Genomic DNA, 20,154 nt, shown 5'->3' with positions numbered 1-20,154 from the left:
GTATCTAATCTACGAGTAAACTCACATAATGGCCCACTTCATAAAAGTCCAATTTAGTGTTTGACAACATATTACATCTCAACAGACGGAGTCTCTCTCTCTTTTCTCTCTTTCTAGATATATATACGGTATAGTATACATTTCTTTAAATGTTAAAAATACCTTTTTATTACTGTTACGTTTCTTTATTTTCTTTCTTGTTTTGTTTCATGGAAATCTTCGTCTTATTTAAACAAGTAAATACTTAAGTACTGTATGTAAAGTTTATCTAGTGAATATCTTCTTGTTTTATCCTCACCAATGCGAGTCGGTACAACTGCAACACAGTTATAATATTATATTATAATTATATATATATATATATATATATATATATATATATATATATATATATATATATATATATATATATATAATAATTATAATAGGCCTACAAATTGAAAATAAACTAATAAATGAAATAATCTATAATAAAACAAATTGTATGATGATGATTATTATTATATTTAAACAGTTGTTGTTGTTGTCATGGTTTTTATTAATATATTTTAATAATTCAGTCTTTAATGTATCAAACGCTGCAGAATCCGATGCTGCTGCGATGAGAAAAACAACACCTGTGTTCCTCCAATGGCGTGAGCGAACGGAACCACGTGGGTAAACAGGAAGTAGTTGTGGCATTTGGCGGGTCGAGTGGTGAAGACGTGCAGAAATGGCGGGTGAGTGTAAAAATCCCTCTATAACGGCCCACCTGAGTCATTCCTGTTGTTTTTATGATGAATGTGTGTTTATTTGGTTACGGGTTGAGTGATACTGGCCGTTGATTCCTGAGAGAAAGCAGTTTTGTGAAACGCTGCGTATTAGCTGTGGCTAAATGCTAATCACCACAGATGAAGCCGCACATGCTTGTTGTCATGGTTAGATGATTATCTGTTTAATAAATGTTAAAGGACACACACACACACACGACACGTATAATACTTCCGATTACTCAAATACTTCAAAAGCTGTTTAACGCTTTAACCTGCACTGCAGGTTTGCTAAGTTACCTGTCAGTGTAAACACGTGCGGGTGTTTATCTAATGTTGGAGTCCATCTGTACATTTTTTTTGGACGATTAAACGTATATTATTTGATATAACTAGTGTTAATATATGACATGTTTTACTTGTATATGATTATTATTTGGATAACAGAAGGGGAATTAATTTTTGGTTTATGTTATTATGACTTTTCTTTCTTTTCTGCAGCTGTGAACGACATGGAGAAGAAGCTTGCAGAGTTTAAATGTGACACCAACGAAGCTATTTGTCTGAAATTAGGTAAATCATCAGTTTTGTGTTCATGCATGCAAAAGAGAACCTCAGTTTTGTTTAGCATCGTTATTAGTGAAAGCCATTGTGTGTTAGGTTTAAGTGCCATGTCTTTATGTAAAAGTCTTTGTGTTTGATGCAGTGCGGTTCCAAGAGGACATAGATGATGAAAGCACAACGTTTCACCCTGAGTACAGTCATCAGCTGTTTGGAGATGAGTATGTATAATCCACCATTGCTTGTCATGTAGAATAGCTTTATTTGGTGTGCTTACTAAACCCTGATTTGTTGTTGTATTGTGCAGTGACTTTTAGTTTTAATGAAAAATAAACTATTAAGATATTTAAGTTGGTTATTTCCAGGTCCTTCTTAAGCAAGCATCAACGAAGGTCATTGACCTTGTTAACGTCTGTGTATAAAATGGCATCTGTTAATACATTTAATATCTTATTGCATGTCTTTCGATGGGACCAAAAAACTAAATGTCTAACAATTTTTCTTTGGTCCAGTGAAGTGTCATTCGGCTACAAAGGTCTTCAGATCCAGTTGTACTACAGCGCTGGGAACCTGAGCACTCTCTTTAAAGTCAAATACACTGCCAGGGTCACAGACAAGTTCGACTGTGTGGAGGTAAAGTACGCCTAGCAAAGCACAATCATTGTAAATGGGGTCATACGACACGGCTAAAAATATTATAGTTTGTTTTAGATGCAATGCAAGGTGTATACAAGATTTAAGGTATTTTCCAAATTCTTCACGCGAGAAAGTTTGTAATGTACAGGGTCTGAGTTTTCTGCACGCGACTGAGCTCGTAATGCGCGTGGCTCGGGCGTTTCATTGCAGGAATTGCTATTCGTGTGAGGGTTTAAAACCAGTGCACGAGATGTTCCCGTTAGTAATAATTAAACAGCGCACGCGGTCATCGACTTACAGCAATAGTTAACTTTTTAGGTTGCAATTCAAAACCTCAATTACGGCTAAATTTCATACCCTGGACCTTTCTAGATTGTTTCTTTGTCTTCATGCTAGTTATCTGGTATGATCTCGGATAGCTTTGCCTCTATCAGGTCACAATCATTGTATACATGAGTAGTTTGTTCCAACATCATAGGACGGTTAGTGTTATTTTTTTATATCTTTAATTTCCTTAATAACGTACAGTCCCTAAACATACTTAAGATGGTTATGGTAGAGCCCTTTTCATGAATAGCTTGATTTGATATGTTCTGTAGAGTTTAACCGTTGCTCATTTCGGGTTCTTTACTTTCGCTTCTTTTCTCGTAGATAAAGATGTCTTTGATTAGAAGGGTTTTTTTCAGTGCAATGGGATTCAGTGCCAATGCGGAACCTCAGCTCATAAAGACTACGTATTCTTAAAGTGAACCTCAAGTCTCTGAAGAGTCTTGGATCCTTAAGCTGTGTTAGTTAATATGGGAACTCCACAATGCTGTGCTTTTTATTCGTCTGATAGGGCAATTTGTCGGAGGACGGCGCAACTGTCAATTTCTTCCATTTTCCGTCCGCGCCGTTCTCGTCGTCCTCTTTTCGCTCCCGTAATGCAGCTGGGACAATAGTGAGTGTTACTGAGCTGCAGGTGCAGAGATCCCCTTCTGACATTAGCTGATGTCTGAATGAGCAGGAATTAGCGGCGTGTTGCATTAGCCTTTTGTCGTGTGTTTTGTGGCCGTTGTGAATGAAGAGTCCCGCGACACAAGCAGAGCCCATCACGCGGCCCGACGCGGCCAAAGGGCCCTGCTTAGCAGCTTAATACAAAGTGTTCTCATGTCAGCCCTGCTGGAAATGGATACAATGCAAACATGGGTGCGCATTCTGCTGGGTAAAAAATCCCAGAGAGGGCGGAGGAGGGGGCGGCACCATTGTCCGCCAGGGGAGCCTGTGAATGGAGAGGGCAAACTCGTTTGATTGAGTTCGCTCGCCAGCTTCTGAACACAGGAGCCTATTATACATGCCTGGGGATTTTTTTGTTAAGTTGAGATCAATTCATTAAATTTTATTGCCCGGTGAGAAGCTGGGACACATTATTGTGGGGTAACTTCATCTGATATTCATGGTTTAAGATAAGTAGTAAATGTATTCAATTAAGTGGTCTTTCAGTAAAGGCGGAGGAGGAGGGGGGCTGGAAACTCCTCAGCTGACATTGCTAATTGCCTAATGGGTCTCCTTTTTTGTGCCACAAAAATATGTATTTTTTTCATTTAATTTCTTTTTACACCGTGCCAATCATGGCTGAAGTATGGCTTAATGACAGAACAATAGGAAATGACTTTGTTACGGCTCTTTTTGGATTATATGTAAGGCCGAGCGCCAGGGGAATAGGCGCATAACTCATAAATGTGCCACTTGAGTTTATATGATTAAATTCAGCTGCTTTCGCTGTAGACTAGACACAGCTGAGTTAACCGCTCGCCGTCTGTATGCTTTCCATTTACAGCATTGTGGGTTCTCTCTACGGAGACGCACAGGTTTTCTCTCTTGGTCTTCTTCACCCATCGTTGGTTCTGTATTCAAGCTGGTCTAGACCTTTGGGACTTTATTTCATCAAACACCTTTGACACTTTTCTTTGGTTAGGTTTATATATTTGCAGATTGGTTGGTGTTAATCATAATGTGACCCTCTTGGTGTTTGTCGGTTAAACCCTGTTCTTTCTCTCTTTTCAGCCAGATGAAGTGGAGGGGAAGATAAGAGAGATCATCCCTGCTGGTTTCTACTGTAACACAGACGATTTCATCTCTGTCCTGGAGAAAGAGGCCAACTTCAAACCCTTCGGCAGCTTACAACACACCTATAAAGTTCACAACGTGGAGGCTGGAGAGGATCTGACGTATCAGATACACAAGGTACAGGACACACCTGATCTAACCGAACACAGCTCACGCAGTTTTATCCTTGCATCATTCAGAACAATAAAATGCCTGTTTTAGCCATTTTCAACAGGTTGGGCATTGTTACACAGACTAATATAAACCATGATGATAACGCCTCTTTGCTAACTTAATGGATTGCTACAAATAATATATATAAATTAATAAATACTAAATTAAATTAAAAATTGCAAAATTTCTACTGGATGTCAGTCACTGCATTAAACATGCAATGTGATGTTGCCATATGACAGGGGTCTTCGACTATTTTCTTTGACGGCCAGATTCCTAAAGTAAAAAAAGGATGCGGGTCAGTTTTTTTTACCATATCATAATTTCTTCTGTTATTATGTATTTCTATTAGTATACTGCATTTTGTTTCTTACATGCTGTGTTTGTTGCCGTTTCAGGTCGTATAATGGTCATATTTATGAAAGTATTTTGTTAAATGAATTAAAGTCCAAAATGCTAATACATTCAGCCCAAAATGAATCCCTGCAGCTTGACGTATAAAGCGAATCAACTGATCTATGCAAGAAAGGCACTATAATCACATCTTTGGGTAAATTCCAATGGTATCCCCACGCAGGTAAATAGGCAGATCATTTGAAGAGCAGCTATTTTTCATAAATATTGCTGTTCATACATAATGAAGGCAGTAATAAAAACAACATAGTGTTAATAGTTTCCATAGTACTCTTCCTGCAGTTACTTTCAAGGGCACTAGACGCGTTTTGGTTCGGGGCCTTTCGTGTGTGCAAACTGATTGCCTGCGGATTGCAGATTACGTTGCAAAAAACATCACGTTTCTTGGACAGACCGATCAAATCGCTTTATACGACTCTAATCGTTATGAGCCGCAAGAATTACTTTCATATTAAATGTAGCAGCGCTTTGGACTTTAAAGCATTTGTCGTCTTAGGACGTGGATTTCTTAAAGCACCATTTTTAAAGTCTCCGCTTGTCTTAAATGTTAAGGCGGGCCAGGTAAAGATGATTGGCGGGCCGATAGCCCTGCCATGTGAGGTTGATGTATTGATTTTTTTTAATCATAATTTATTATTTCAAAAGTACAGTTAGCCAGGATTCCATTCTTAGAATAAAAAAGTATCTTGTGCATAATAGGTCTGCACTGGCAGACAAAAAAGTAATAGATCGGTACAGTTTTGTGCGTCTTTAATAATATCTGCTTGTGAACGGAAAGAGAAATAGGTCAGTTTTCGAACATTGAGACCTAATTGCAAATATATGAAGTCATTTGTGTTACAGTGTTTAGAAAACATGTACAGATGCACAATAAACCCTGAAACAATAAATTACTTGCTTATCCACAACTGTTATAATGAAATGTTGACTTTACCATAGTACATTTTTTTTAAAGAACTTCTACTGAAGTTAAAGCCTATAATCTCAGTGGACATGCCATGAATTCTGTTGGTTTTATGATGTTTGTGGTGTCAGGTGGATATCTCATGTCCGGGCTTCAGAGAATACCATGAGCGCTTGCAGACATTTCTCATGTGGTTCATTGAGACGGCCAGTTACATAGAAGTGGACGACGACCGCTGGGATTTCTTCCTTTTGTGAGCAGATCCGTTCTTCATGTTTCATGCACTCACTAGCAATACTAGTTGCACATATTAAAAATGATTTATTGTGAGTTCATTGGCTCTCAGTTTTGCCTCAAGCTGGTGTTACTTGCTTAGACAACTTTACAGCTTTTGTTTTTATAAAACAATCATTATAAGCTGGTAATAAGCAAAAACACACTGCTTAAAAACCTTTGGACCCAATGGACCCAACACTTTGACTGTTCACATATCAATAAGTTAACATTAGTTGTTGTATTTGAAAGAATGTCACTAATAAAACTGAAGAGAATATATAAAACTTGATTATTACTTGATGATGAGAACCACAAACATGTTTTTTGTCACATATTGTAGTCATATGTTTTTAGTCCAGTGCAACTGTGTTGCTAACTCCAACAGAGGAGAAATACAAAGCCAGCGAGTGTGAGGATGGTAATGACAGTAACTTTTTTTAACAATGTCTCTGTCTCTCACGCACACAAACACACAAAACTTCCAAACGGTTCTAGTTATGGCTCTCAGGCCTTTGTGGGCCCCGTGGGGCCAATTATCAGGCCGCTTTAATGACATTTTCTCCTGCATTCAAGCGAATTGTTGATCTGGCAAGAGTTTCCTTTGTGTTGTTTGTCTCTTTTCTTTGCTCTTGTGTGTCTTTCTTTCTCGAGTCAGGCCAAGAGGCTCAATTGAACGTTGTTGTCTTTTGAAACGGTGAATTGAAAGTCTCCAGCGGTAGTGAAGGGGACTCTGCCTGTGTTTTCTTTGCTTTGGCACCTATTAAAACAGACAATAGGCAAATGGACTGGAGTGATGTGAAGAGGCTAGATGCCTGCCTCTCTGCACTAAGTTGCAGTGCACCAATTAAGTGCATAATGCATTCAGTGTCTCCAGCAGGTGCAGCCACGGCCACTGGCCCTCTGCATTGGGGGTCCGGTGCATGGGAGCGTGCCTACGATTGACCTGCCCGCCTTTGTCATCTCTCTCTCTCTGTGTCTATCTCTTTCTTCCTCGCAGATTCGAGAAGTACAATAAGGATGGAGAGACCCTCTACGCGACGGTTGGCTACATGACAGTGTATAATTACTACGTATACCCAGACAAAACCAGACCACGTGTCAGGTAATTACTGAGGAAGCACGTGCCCACTATCGGCTTTATTCTCGGGAGGAAAAAAGGAAAAGAAAATTACACATCTTTCTGTCCCTTGTTCCTGAATCTCCTAAATTACCGTCTCGTGTCTCTGGCGTGCCAGCCTCTCTCTGGGTATTATGAGAAGAGCGAATCCAGCGTCGCCCACCCAAAATCCCGTTTTGAAAATGAGTCTAATGTATTGATTGGCACGAAACGTGCTAACGTTTCATTACGTTGGCCAAAACTGAGTGAACATTATAACCTCTCAGGGATTGGTGATATCACTGGATACTGTATTTAAGAGCATTTTGTGTTGCTGATGAAGAAAAAGCATCATGGTCTACAGCGTGATGGTTAACAGGACCGACAAGGTCACGTGCAGCAGGGAATTAACAATGTTAAAGCTGTCAAACCATATAATTCTGTATAGTTAGGATTGTAAAACAAACAGGATTATCATCTTTTAAAAGAAAATCTGTCACTTATACTTATATATTTTTTGGCACAGTGTTATGCATTTACAAAACTCAATTTTACCATTCATGCTGTGTCATGTCATCTTTGTTGTTGGACCTACACTGTGCATTCTGGGTCACCATCCCTTCATTTAGGTTCCTAAAGCAAATTCATTCGGAGGGATCAGGTCTATAGTGTCAGTTTCAGTATATTCTGTAAAGTCACTAGTCTAGTGTGCAATCTGAAGGGTGCTGGAGTTGTAGCTGTGCTTACTTTTTCAAACCAGTTGCTTAAAGGCTCAAGAGTTCTAACTTTAAATTGGTATTGTGCTGCATGCTCTTGTGTGCGGGGCCACTAAAGCTTTTGTGTGTGTGTGTGTGTGTGTGTGCAGCCAGATGCTGATCTTGCCGCCGTTCCAGGGAGAAGGCCACGGGGCTCAGCTCCTCGAGACAGTCCACAAATACTACTGCAGTTCCCCTAAAGTTCAGGACATCACAGGTATGAAGTCTTTTTGTCAGCCGTCATTCCCCCTGCTCTCTAGATATCAGCATTGATAAATGTTTGTAAACTGCAGTTTGTTTACAATTGAAGAAAATATTTAAGTCCCTTTTATAAAAAAGACCTTGAGACATCTTGAGACAAAACAATGACACATATTTGAAGATACGTCAGGGCATGTTATTATCTGTTAAGACACCTCAAACATTCATTATAGTCTGGGACTAGCCTTGTCTGTGACACCGGGCAATAATGTGTCTTATTTTATTATGCGTCCGTTTCATTCAATTTTCGATTAATTTACATTTATTCAATAAGCAGACACTTTTATTCAAAGTAGCTCGCGTATGAGGGAGCATTAAATATTTTGCCTTTAGAATGAAAGGAATAGGAAACACCTTTAAAATGAGAATTCTGTCATCATTTTCTCACCGTCTTGTCAGTTCGAACATGTGTGACTTTCTTTCTTCTCAGAACACAAAAGATATTGTGAAAAATACGTTGGTAACAGAAAACCGTTGGTTCCCATTGACTGGATTGCATTGGTTTTGTGTCCAAACAGTAGAAGTCAAAGTGGACCAGCCGTTATCTGTTACCAACATTTTTCAAGATATCGTCTTCCGTGTTTTGCAGAGGAAAGAAAATCGTTTAAAATGAGAATGATGACAGAATTTTCATTTTGAAGGTGAACTATTCCGTTAACAGAAAACCTTATACGAAGCTACGTAAACAAATGGGAGTTCAGTGACTGATTCAGTGAACTATTCGTGCTACTACTGAAAATTGTTTACAGATCTTTCCGTGTGGTATTTTGCATGGTTTACAAAAATATTTAAAGCGGCCCTAACTCAGACAGTTTCTGTATATCATGTCATCTTGAGTACTTACAGAATAGTATTGGACCCTTCAAATATCTGCAGAGTCTTTAGTTTGATCACATTTATAAAAGACAGATACAGCTGTACAATTATTTCCGAAAACATGCACACAAGGGAAAGTGACTTGTGCGCATGCTCCTTCTCCCGCTCTCCATGGTTGATGCACGTCGTTTGCTTTTTTGGGAGAATGGTCCAATTAGGGACTAAGAAAAGTTGGTACGTAACAATTCTTCAAAACTTTCAGAAACCTGTAGAAGCACTGGGGAAGTGTATCGAGGACAGAAATACTACGTAATACATCCAACTCGTTTTTTAACATTGACCATGTTAAGTATGAGAAAACAGCATGTAAAGAAGTCAGACTGCATGACACTGTTGCAGCTTCCCTTTAATGCAATAAAACGATGTGTTTGTGTTCATGTTTGTCTAGGCGCATTTCAATCAAAATGATTCTTGTTTTTTACTAGACCTGTATGATCATTTTCTGACCATATACTGTGTCTGTGTGTGTGAAAGAGAGCGAGGCCAAAGTGTTGTGAAATTCTTCTAAGGAGTCGATGCTGTAGAGTTGCTTTGAGTTCAGTGTTGGGGAGGTGAAGGGATGTGATGTTAATTGCAGGCAGTTTGCTGCTGAAATGTGTTGGCCACATGCTGCCATTCACTCACCCTCTCAACAAAGACACAGTTATTCAGAGAGAGAGAGAGACACCGCACTCAACCAGTGCTGATCTATATCCACCACTTACAACTTTCCTAATGTCTCTCTTGTGCTGTGTGTACACACATAAAGTTTTGTTTGCTTTATCTGTAGTAGTAGTAGTATGTAATTGTTCGACTTTCTTCCTAGAAACACAACAATTGGCGTTTTGCTGAATGTCACTCTTCTCCTTTCCATATACGTAAAGCTGTATGTCCCCCAAATGGGGCTAAAACGCATATAAATGTACCGTAACAGAGTCCATATGTATAGTAATAATCAGCAACCATAATCACCTGTATTCTTAACAAAACTATGGTGTGGCGTCAGAAGACTTGCAATATAATTCAAGAGTCACATGGATTTTCATGGCACCTTTCAACATTCATAAAGGAAATGTAAAACATTTTTTGCTATGTATTCTGCTCATTGTAAAACAATTTAGGTTTGAAATAACATAAAATGTATGTGAAATGATGTGTTTACATTATAATCCTCCAAGACTTCCTAATTGTCTGTTTGCAGCGGAAGATCCATCAGAAAACTATGTGAAGCTGAGAGATTTCGTTTTAGTGAAGCTGTGTTTAAGTCTACAGTCCTTCTCCAGCGAGAAACTCTTGCAAGGTTTCAGTGACGAGATGGTGACTGAAGCCAGAGAGAAACTTAAAATCAACAAGGTAATAGCTTTAATCTACTTAATCTACAAAATTTGGAATGGGACCATACTTATATCGCTTGTGCTAAATGTACATTTTTGACTAGGTATATATTTTATTCTTATGGTTTTGCCGATTTTATATAACTGATTGCTCACTGGTCAATAGATGTGGTTGTTCACACCTTTTTAGTTACTGTAAGCTGGCAATGTCAACATTATTCAGTCGTGACAGACTCTCATGCTTTTTCCTAATTAATGAGGTTTTACATTACAGTTTACATAAACAAATAAAATGATCAAGTAATCTTTAAAAAACATTATAATTTGTACTGTAATTCAGTTTTCAGCATTTGGAATCTTGGCAACTGTGGTTAAGCCCTTTTAAAGCGAATGAATGCATTTTAAGATGTACATTAAACGTAGTTGAAAGGCTGAAAAATATAAGGTATATATAAGATTGTTATCCTCTTCTGTTCTGAAACCTTTTCTTTTGAATTTCCACTGGGCACTTTTATATTTAAATAAAAAAAGAAGCCAATAAATTGACTCTCAGAGTCAAAGCATTTATATACAGAGGTAATGGCATTGCACTGATGGGCTTTTAGGTACACATAAAATCCCCTTGAAGGTAGGAGCGAGCATCCGTTTCCTCTAAAGGTCGTTGGCCATTAGTAGCTAGTGAGTGGGAGTGGGCCTTACAGTGACCCCTGTGGGACTCCTCTCGCTCTCCACTCTGGTCACTCTAACGACTCCAATTATAACCCAGCATCCCCTTTTATTTCCCACAATCCCCTCTGCTCGTGTTGTTTGTGAGTGATTATCTCAGGGTGGTGCCTGTGGCATGGCCAGGCAAAATGCTTGGCTCTCCATACTATTGTGGTGTGAGCTGCATGAGGAATGGAGGACCCCTCGTAGGCATGGTCGTAGAAAAAGTCATGGTGACAGACCTACCAGCACTGGAATCCCAGAGTAAAATGGGATTTAGATCCAGAGAAACAGACAGGGTTAAGGTTTTCATTTACTTTAGCTGGTACTTTTGTACTGTGTATTTTAGAGCTTTGCATTGCCTGACATTCAGTAAAGGATTGTAGGAATTTTAAGATAGATTGTACAGTTGCTGTCTCTAGACATTAGGTTAAAATAACCCAGAATATTTCTTCAAGGAAACAAACACTTTCTTGTTTTTCTACTGTTTCTTTCTTAGAAACATGCGCGACGTGTTTATGAAATCCTGCGTCTTAGAAACACAGACATGAGCGACGAAGAGAAGGCCAGAGAGTTTCGCCTGGAGGTGAAGAAAAGACTCTACGGACCCTACAGAGTAAGTGTGTGTTTTAAAGATCTGCTTATACCTGCAGTGTTTTGAAGCAGCTTGAATAGCTGCAGTCTTTCTTGTGCACACTATCAGGTATAACCATCATACATGCATTAATAAAGCAGTTAGAGCTTGAGCACAATGTACTGAGCATAAATTACAACGAACAACAAAACAAGTGAAGTCCAGCCAAAATAAACCCCAGTGTTTTTTATCGACTGTGACTGCCAGGATTAGCCTGCATGTGAAATATCGCACAGTTCAAACTACGATATGTGAAATGAAGCTTTTTTTACTACAAAGAGAACCGATCTGATTTGCACAGTTATATCAGTGTGCTCCAAGAAAATGAAGAAAAAGCGAACTCTTTTAGTGCTCCTGTTGGAACGTTCTGCTGTCTTTGTCTGGTGTAATTTATTCATTGAGTGGTATGAATCGTTCTTGCCGTTTCCTGTGTGATCCTCTCACGCGGTGTTAAGAGCGCGAGGGACCCGAGGCCTCGGTTTGGGTTTGTTTGAGGGTATAATGGTTCACACCGGGCGGCAGCCGCAGTCTCCACATCCACCCCAAGAGCTCCATTCACAACAAGTGTCATTATTACAGATTTGCATCTGATTTAAACGGAGCCATTTAGCAGGGAGAATGCAGCAGCACCCAGTCACCTGCATGCTCTCTCTCTCTTTCTCTCTCTCTTTAGCTCACATTTTGGGATCTTGACAGCTTGTTTCATTGTGTGGAAAAGAGCAGCACGAACGTTTTTAATAAATGTTCCTTTATTGTTGCATGATTTGGAACAATGACGAATTATCTCAAAGAAAATGTTTGGAGTGAAGTATGACTGTAACAAATAAACAATTGAATTCTTAGCATTGTTCTGTGGTTGTGGATTCCGAGCAGGCCGAGTTATTCTTGATGTTTTTCTATTCTCAATGACTTTAACCACTTTGTCTGTTTGTGTCTTTGTTCTCTATGGAAATCGTGATGATGTTGGTGGATGTGTAGCAGATAGTGTTAGGCGATATGAAGCATAGCAGGGCTTTGATACCAAAACCTCAGCAGTTTTAATGTGTTGGATCAGAACCATTCTCGTCATGACACTGTCCAGAACAGAAAACCTTGACGGCAAAATAACCACACACCAGACCAAAGTCAAGAGAGAAAAACATGAGATTGGACAGGAAGTAGAGCTGGATCTGCACACCATATGTCTGTCTTCCGCTTGTTGCAGATTTTCACCTCCTAGCATTTTCTTTTCTTTGTGTGTGTGTGTGTACAGGTGTTGCCTATACTTATATACTTATAATAATTATTATTAGGGTTCGAGCCCGTAGGGCTAGAAACCTATTGTATTTGTAGGTTTTATTCTTCTTCTTATTCTTCTTCTTTGTTATTATTCTTCCCTAAAACTAATTGGGCAGCCTAAACCGTAAGGCCGACAGAGCTGAGACTTGGTCAGATGGTAGTAGTCCTTGTCGCTACTCAGATACATGGACCCAGTAAAATCGGCCCATAGGTGGCGCTACAGCGATGAAAAGCGCGTTTGCACTCTTTACTCCTAAACCGTTTGTCGCACACCCAAGTGTTTTATATCATTGTAATCATTGGCCCAAAACTTAAAAAATGTATATCTCCGATTTCATTTCCGGTATGCAAATTAGTCCGCTAATTTGCATTTTATGCAAAAAAATTAAAATGAACTAGTCCCTGGATTTTTGCCCGATCGGAACCAAACCAACGCTGATGAATTCTGTGGAGTGTGAATGTGAATAATTATCAAAAAAACGTTGAAATTTCGATTCACCATTGCTAGGGGGCGCCAAAACGTCTGAACCGGAAGTGCCATGGTTGACTAAAATGGCCATAACTTGTGAACCGTTTGAGCAATCTTCATGGGGCTTGTACCCTATGTGTAGACTCTCAGTCCGGGGTCACGGTAAAAAGGAGTTGGCGCTTGGCCACTAGGTGGCGCTATAATATACATGAACTCGAAAAGGGCTATAACTACCCAACCGTTTGCCCGATCGACTTATTATTTGGTATGGTGTGTCTTTGTGTCATGCACGATGATTGTATAAAAGGACAGTGGCGTATCTAATGAAACATGGCGGTCATCGGCCAATGAAGTTTGAGCACTCATTAGACCGGGTTAACGGAGGCCGATCGAAACGACACTCGCTGGGCTTGTTCGACTCGCGGTCCAGAAGGTCTGTGAGAAATATGAACTCATTCGGCCACCGGGGGGCGAAGTAACACTTTTGGAGTGCATAAACAATTGTATATCACGTGACATTTGACACATACTCAAACTATTGTTATCATATGATAGCTCTTCTCATTCTGAACAACTTTGCCTCTGGACACGCTTCTGTCGATCAAACGGTTCGTGAGTTATCGTTGACGATGTCAAAAACCTACTTTCGCGAACTAGTCCTAGGTTTTTCGACCGATCGGATCCAAACCAATGCAGATAAAATCTCTGGAGTGTGAATGTAAATAATTATCAAAAAAAAGTTTAAATTTCCTTTCACAGTTGCTTAGGGGCGTAAACATTTTAAATAGGCGGAGCCAATTACATTAAAATGCCTATAACTCGAGCACTATTAGAGATATCATCATGGGGCTTGGAACATATGTGTAGACCATCACTCCGCGATGACTTACAAAATACCGCTGCGTTTGGACACTAGGTGGCGCTATAACAGTAAAAATGGCAAAATTGACCCATCTTTGGTTGCCTTAACAATTGTGTATCACGTGACATTCGACATTTACACAAACTATCGATATCTTATGAAAGCTCTCATAATTCCAAACAAATTTGGCTTTTGAACCATTGATGTTGATCAAACAGTTTGTGAGTTATCTGTGATGATGTTAAGAAGCTGCTTTTGCGAACTTGTCCTAGGTTTTTCAAGCGATTTCAAAATTTCCACCACAGTACAATTCTCTGGACTCTCTAGATCAATAACTATCAAAAACATGTTAAACTTTTTCATTTCTGTGACCCTTACAGGGTCCTTTATTATTTTCAAGTGAACGGTGTACCTGAAAGCTCGCTACTCCTTAACAAATAATCCAATTGACTTGCCATTAAGTACAATCATACATCTTATTACACTAAACACGTGTGCAAAATATGATGGTGATCGGACAAGAGATACGTTTCCTGTCTCACAGGAACAAGGTGTTAGACATATAAAGCACTACACATTAAACGTTGCTCCATATTCACACGTCTATAAATATAGAACATGTCTGGCTGCTTGTAAGATGCTGTTTTGCTAAACTTAACACACACCTTTATTATGTACACCAGTTTAATTGCATGTAAACCCAAATTGTTACTCAGCCAGTCACATTGCAGCAACTCAATGCATTTATCTCGATGCAAGATCATTTCTTAAATGGATGTGACCAAATGAACCTGAAAAGATGATTCCCCTCAAGTGTACTATATGTGCATATGTGTGTAATCATGCGTAGTGTCTATGCACCGTTGCTGACTGTATCTATAATTTTTCAGGCGTTGGGAGTATCGTCCACTTGGGTGTTTTACTATGAGAGTCCTTGGCCTACTTGATGTAGGCAAAGATGCTTTAGATGCCTTAAAAGTGCTCGAACCCGCTAAATGCTGCTTGCAGCTTTAATTATTATAATAATTGTAGCAACAGGTTAGTGTGAGTTTTGGGTTTAGGAGATAGCAAAGATCATTAGCCTGACATAACGGAAGTCTATGAGATGTCCTTACTAACTCACCGACTTATTTATTTATTTACACAACGCACATATGTTGTCTGCCATGTCTTTAGTACCCGATTGACTAAAGAACTCATGCAAATTAGGTACCAGTGTACAAAAACATAAAATGAGTGTGACGTGCATTTGTCCATCTTGTAGGCCAGTTGTACGTGTTTTGTAGTGGAGCAGCAGAATGGCGTGATCTGGCGTACTGTACTGAGACTGCACAGCATCGCATCTGAATCATCTTTAAAATGCTGAAAGAATGCTGGACTGCACGTCTGGACGTGCGCCTGGTCACGCTGCTCTGATGATCATATGATGAATTACTGCTGCCATGGTCAATAGAAAACATACACAAACATCTCTTTAAAAACAAAATTCTTTAACCGTAGACGCAACATTAATTGTGCCAGGCAAATGGTGCTGACTTCTGTAAGGCTCTGTTTGAAAAAGGATCATTCATGAAGCACAAGCAGATCACATTTGTGTAACCGCTCTCAAAACCATTCTCGTGTAAATTGTTGAGGTGCATTAAATCAAATAATAATAATAATAGATTCATAAACCGTTGAACTTTCTAACGGAATAGTAATGAAGTAATGAACCTCTCTGTACTGAAATTCATTTTTGTGGCAGCACAAAACCTTCGCACGAATAAACCACATTGTGATTAGTGAATGAGTTTTCTTTTTCAAGAAAAGTAGTGCGACAGTTTCGTGAATTCACATTCAATTTGTGTTTCTGAATCTAAATATACGCAAAGCATGTGTGTTTTGTTTCTCTTGGTGCGGGTCCAGTCTTCCAGCTAACTTACAGACTCGCTACTCTTTTCGTTCTCATCTCTCTTTCTCTCGCTTTATTTAGATACGTGCTGAAGTTTTGCTGTGATGTCATCCGTTTTGGATGGGATGGGGTGTGCTGGTTTGCATCTCATTTCTCATGTGTGTTTTTAACCCACTGCGTTTGCTACGTGTGTAGAAGAACCAACGCGAGCTGGCCAAAATGCAGAAATGTTTGAGGCCCGAGGAGTTGGCGTCCCACGTCAACCAGATGGACACTACACTGCAACACGAGGAGCTAGAGAAGAGCTACCAGGACGTGCTGGTGGAATATCGCAGAGTCCTGGAGCGACTGGCTCAGGCGTAAGCAAACAAACAAACATACTGAGAGAGTCCTGCAAAGACTGGCCGTGACATCAACACACACACAGCTCTGGATTGACATTCTGTTCTGTGTCCACACTGTAGAAATACGATACAGCTGCATTTGTTTTGGGTGACTGTTCATTTAATCACGATTATCGGTCTACCGTGGAGCTAAACTCAAGATTTTTTTGAGCTGATATATTGTTATTGTTTCTTCAACCTAATGTTTTTCATAAAATGTAAAAATGTAGATTTTGAAGCACTTCCTTTGAGGCACGAATAAAATGTTTTGTATATTGCTCAAATGTCTCGATTGTGCCATGTCTATGGGGCGGGGGGAAGAGCCTCATTGATATTTAATGCTGATTAAAATATTTTCAGTGTTATGACAATAATTAATGATGTGAACATTTATCTGTATGATAACACCAAACTTTTAACTTGTGTTATAATTTTAGGGTTTCTTTTATTGTGATGAAAATATTTGTTGATCTTTTTAATACTTAGAAATGTAATGCAGTGTGAAGGGACGGTTGAATTTGAACGAACTTGAAACGGGATATATTATGATATTTATCATCGTGAAGTGGCGACAGTGTTTTATATAAATGTTTTTTATTTTAACATTTTTATTCAAGCGTTTATTAAATCATGAGCATTAATGAAAAACTCATTGAGCTGAAGGAAGAACTGTGTAGGGGTGCTCTCAAAGATCATGTGTTAGTTGTTAATGGAGAATATGAAATACTTTACACTTAGCATTCATTATTATAAAACTATACAGGGTTTAAAACTCTGATCATTCACTATAAGTCAAATGTACAAGTATAAATCTGCACCCTCTCTCTCAGTTAATGCATCTTCTGATTGCGTTTAGCTTTGAGTGTTTGGCTAATGGCCGTAACGCTCAAGCCCTTCCTGTGCCACGCCGACCACTCACGCTGATTCCATAGATGAATTACCATCCTTATCCTTCGGTTGAAAAATGAAGGTCTGGAGGTTAATTTTCATTTGTCATCCTCTTCAAATGTGAGAAGTTAAGCCCGGAACTCTTGACCGTGTCAGATATTAATCGCACGCTCTCGTGTTCTTCTTGTTCCTATCAAGACCTCTCGTCTAAATCCAAATAGAGGAAAAGTTAATGCGGTTGGAGTATCTAATGATGTGTTGCATTGTAATGACGGAACATTTCCCGAGTAGACATTTGTGTTTGAACAGAAGCGTGATCCTGGGCGCTTGATATGATCTCCGACTCACTTTTGAAATGAAATGTAGGAGTTCACCCAAAACCTGCGTACGTTTCGTTGTTCTGTCAACACAAAGAAAGAGATTTGTAAGAAAGTTTGGGGCACTATTGACTTCCATAGTATGGAAAATACTGTAGTTGTCAATAGTGCCCCAGAACTGTTTTGTTTCCCGCATTCTTCCAAATATCTCTTTTTAATTTATGCAGTGTTAAATAATGACTTAACCCAGTTTTTGGGTGAACTGTCCCTTTAACACATGGTCGGGGACAACAACCCAGCATATGTTATTTTGTAACTCTGCAGTTGGTTTTATTCACATTTGACCCTACCATGAGTCAAAAACTATGACGAAGCTTTAGACATGTATTTCTCGTTTAAAACGAAAAAGAAGATCATTTGATACAGTAAACTCACAATGACGTCATAGTTTGACCGCTAGAACTGGTCTGTCTGTTACAATAACCAGCTTAACCAGCCTGTGCTGTCGCCAGTCTATCCCCACAGAAACAGAGCAGCGTTGAAATCCTTATTTACCCTGTACTTTGTATTTAAAGCTACAGCCATTTACTTCTGCTATTTTCTTGATATTTGAAGTGTGTGTTCTAAAACACGACACCTGAATGCTTATATTAGCGATACATAACACTCACGGGTGAAGCGGCTGACAGTGTGTGTGTATTTGGGGAAAATAACTGTGTTTTTGGAGGCATCACTCTGAGTGCTGGGCAAAGCATAATATGTGCTGCTTGTATTGCAGGGTTTCCCCGACTGCAGTCACTCAAAGCGTCGAGCCGCTGGGAGCCGAGCACAGACAGACAGCAGAGAGAAGCCCGTGCAGATAAACCGTACTACAGACAGAGGCTTCTGTGTTTATTCTAGAGGATCCATCATCCTAGTCAAAATCGATGTCTGTCGGTCAGTCGGTTAGATTACACGCACCTGTCTGTCTCTCTTCTACCATTAGCACAGTTTTAGTTTTTTCCTCTGCTTACCCGAACTTAAAAATATTCATAATGTCCATCAATGCTTAAAGTGCGTTTGAGTCAAACCGCTTTTAAGATCTTAAAAACAACACAAAACTGTAGTTTCCCTGAACTGTAGTTTCTGTAGTTGCCAAACAGACAGTCCCACCACAAAATGTTGCCTGTGAAGCGCAAATGTATTGAACATATAACATGCACAGATTAAGTGTACTTATTTTGTGTATTAAATCTGCAATTTGTAACTTTGGTTGTAATTCATTTATTGAAAACTGCCCATCACAAATGAGATCTTTAAAGTCGCCATGAAATAAAAATGATCATTTTAATTCTTTTACGCAGTTGTGACGTATTTATTATAAATTATTTATCCGTGCACAATTCAAAAAAATATTTTGCACTTTAATCAAAAACGATAAACTCTTCTGGTCACGAGGAATGCCGCGAGGGCGGGGCTGCGATGACTGACAGGTTGCAAACTGGCTGTCAAATGTTTCACCTTTGAACGATCCAATGGGTTGTCGGTGGATGAAATCAAGTCCCGCCTTACATTTTGTTCTCATCACGATACGGAGAAAGACAATCACTACTTCCTTTCATGCCGAATTTAATCAGAAACCAAATTGAAACTATTGCTTTAGTCTCCTGCATCTCAGATATTTCTCCTGAGAAAGAGACCCGCACATCTCACAAATGTCTCCGTTAGATTTTCAGATGAGATATAAAAGGGATTCTACACCCAAAAATTCTGTCATGAGTTACTCACCCGTGACTAGTTCCAACCTGTATACATTTTGTTGTTCTGTTAAACACAAAGAAAGATATTTAGAAGAATGTAAGAACATGAGATCTCTGGGGTAGTCAGAGGTGGAAAGGAAAAACGTAATTTATACTATTGTAGTCAATGATTCCTCAGAAATCTCAGTTGCTAGCATTCTTCCGAATATCTTTCTTTGTGTTTAAGAAAACAAAGAAATTGAAACAGATTTGGAACAACTTGAAGAATGCATGACATAATTTTTGGCTGAACTATCCCTTTAACAATGTCACATGCTGAGTTTAGATCCGTCGAGTCTGCGATTATCAGTCATGATTATTGGCGATATGATATGTCAATATGAACTCAAACATTTCCCATCAAATTGACCAAAATCTATTTTTTTAGACTAAATTGATACATAAAAAGCACAACTGTTGACTCCATTAATGCTTCTGAGCTTTGGAAGAGCATTTTCCTCACCCTATTTCACTACGGTGTGTATAATAGTAATTTAGGAAAGCCTATAATCTGAGCTGCTGGGTAGGATTAAAGTTACAGATAGCAGGTTTTAAGATGAAAGAAGAGAAAATGAAATAAATGAATAATAACAAGAAAACAATATCTTTCTGAATTATTTCTTTCACTCTGTCTCTGTGAAGATTGCAGGAAGTAACCATTCAACCACATGCAGCAAACATAAACCAGAAATTCCCTTGGAACACAACAAAATGACTCCCATTGCTAGGCTTCTTTGGCCTTGTAGGTAGGTGTTCTCTATAGAGTTTTCAGGTGTGTGTGTGTGTTACTGTGACAGACAGTGTTTCCCTCTGTAATAATGACTGATTGAAACTTTCAGTCTTGAG

General features: G+C 39.1%; 1 protein-coding gene across 2 annotated transcripts; it reads left to right on the top strand.

Moving 5' to 3' along the window:
• The first annotated feature begins 592 nt into the window (after positions 1 to 592).
• On the top strand, positions 593 to 18,868 carry hat1 (histone acetyltransferase 1). 2 transcript variants are annotated; one of them, XM_079464436.1, is made up of 12 exons: positions 593 to 719; positions 1,251 to 1,322; positions 1,456 to 1,531; positions 1,823 to 1,943; positions 3,993 to 4,172; positions 5,658 to 5,779; positions 6,800 to 6,904; positions 7,764 to 7,870; positions 9,971 to 10,122; positions 11,308 to 11,424; positions 16,138 to 16,301; positions 18,309 to 18,868. In XM_079464436.1, exons 1-12 carry the CDS (start codon positions 713 to 715, stop codon positions 18,391 to 18,393), a joined length of 1,308 nt encoding a protein of 435 aa, XP_079320562.1. In that variant the 5' UTR covers positions 593 to 712; the 3' UTR covers positions 18,394 to 18,868. The 2 variants fall into 2 exon arrangements, with proteins under 2 accessions (XP_079320562.1, XP_079320563.1); XM_079464437.1 differs by lacking the exon at positions 16,138 to 16,301.
• Positions 18,869 to 20,154: the final 1,286 nt, after the last annotated feature.

The sequence above is a fragment of the Barbatula barbatula genome (genome assembly GCF_947034865.1).
Source record: "Barbatula barbatula genome assembly, chromosome: 9".
In the NCBI taxonomy this organism is placed as follows: Eukaryota; Metazoa; Chordata; class Actinopteri; order Cypriniformes; family Nemacheilidae; genus Barbatula; species Barbatula barbatula.
This window is presented reverse-complemented; position numbering and strand designations above follow the sequence as displayed.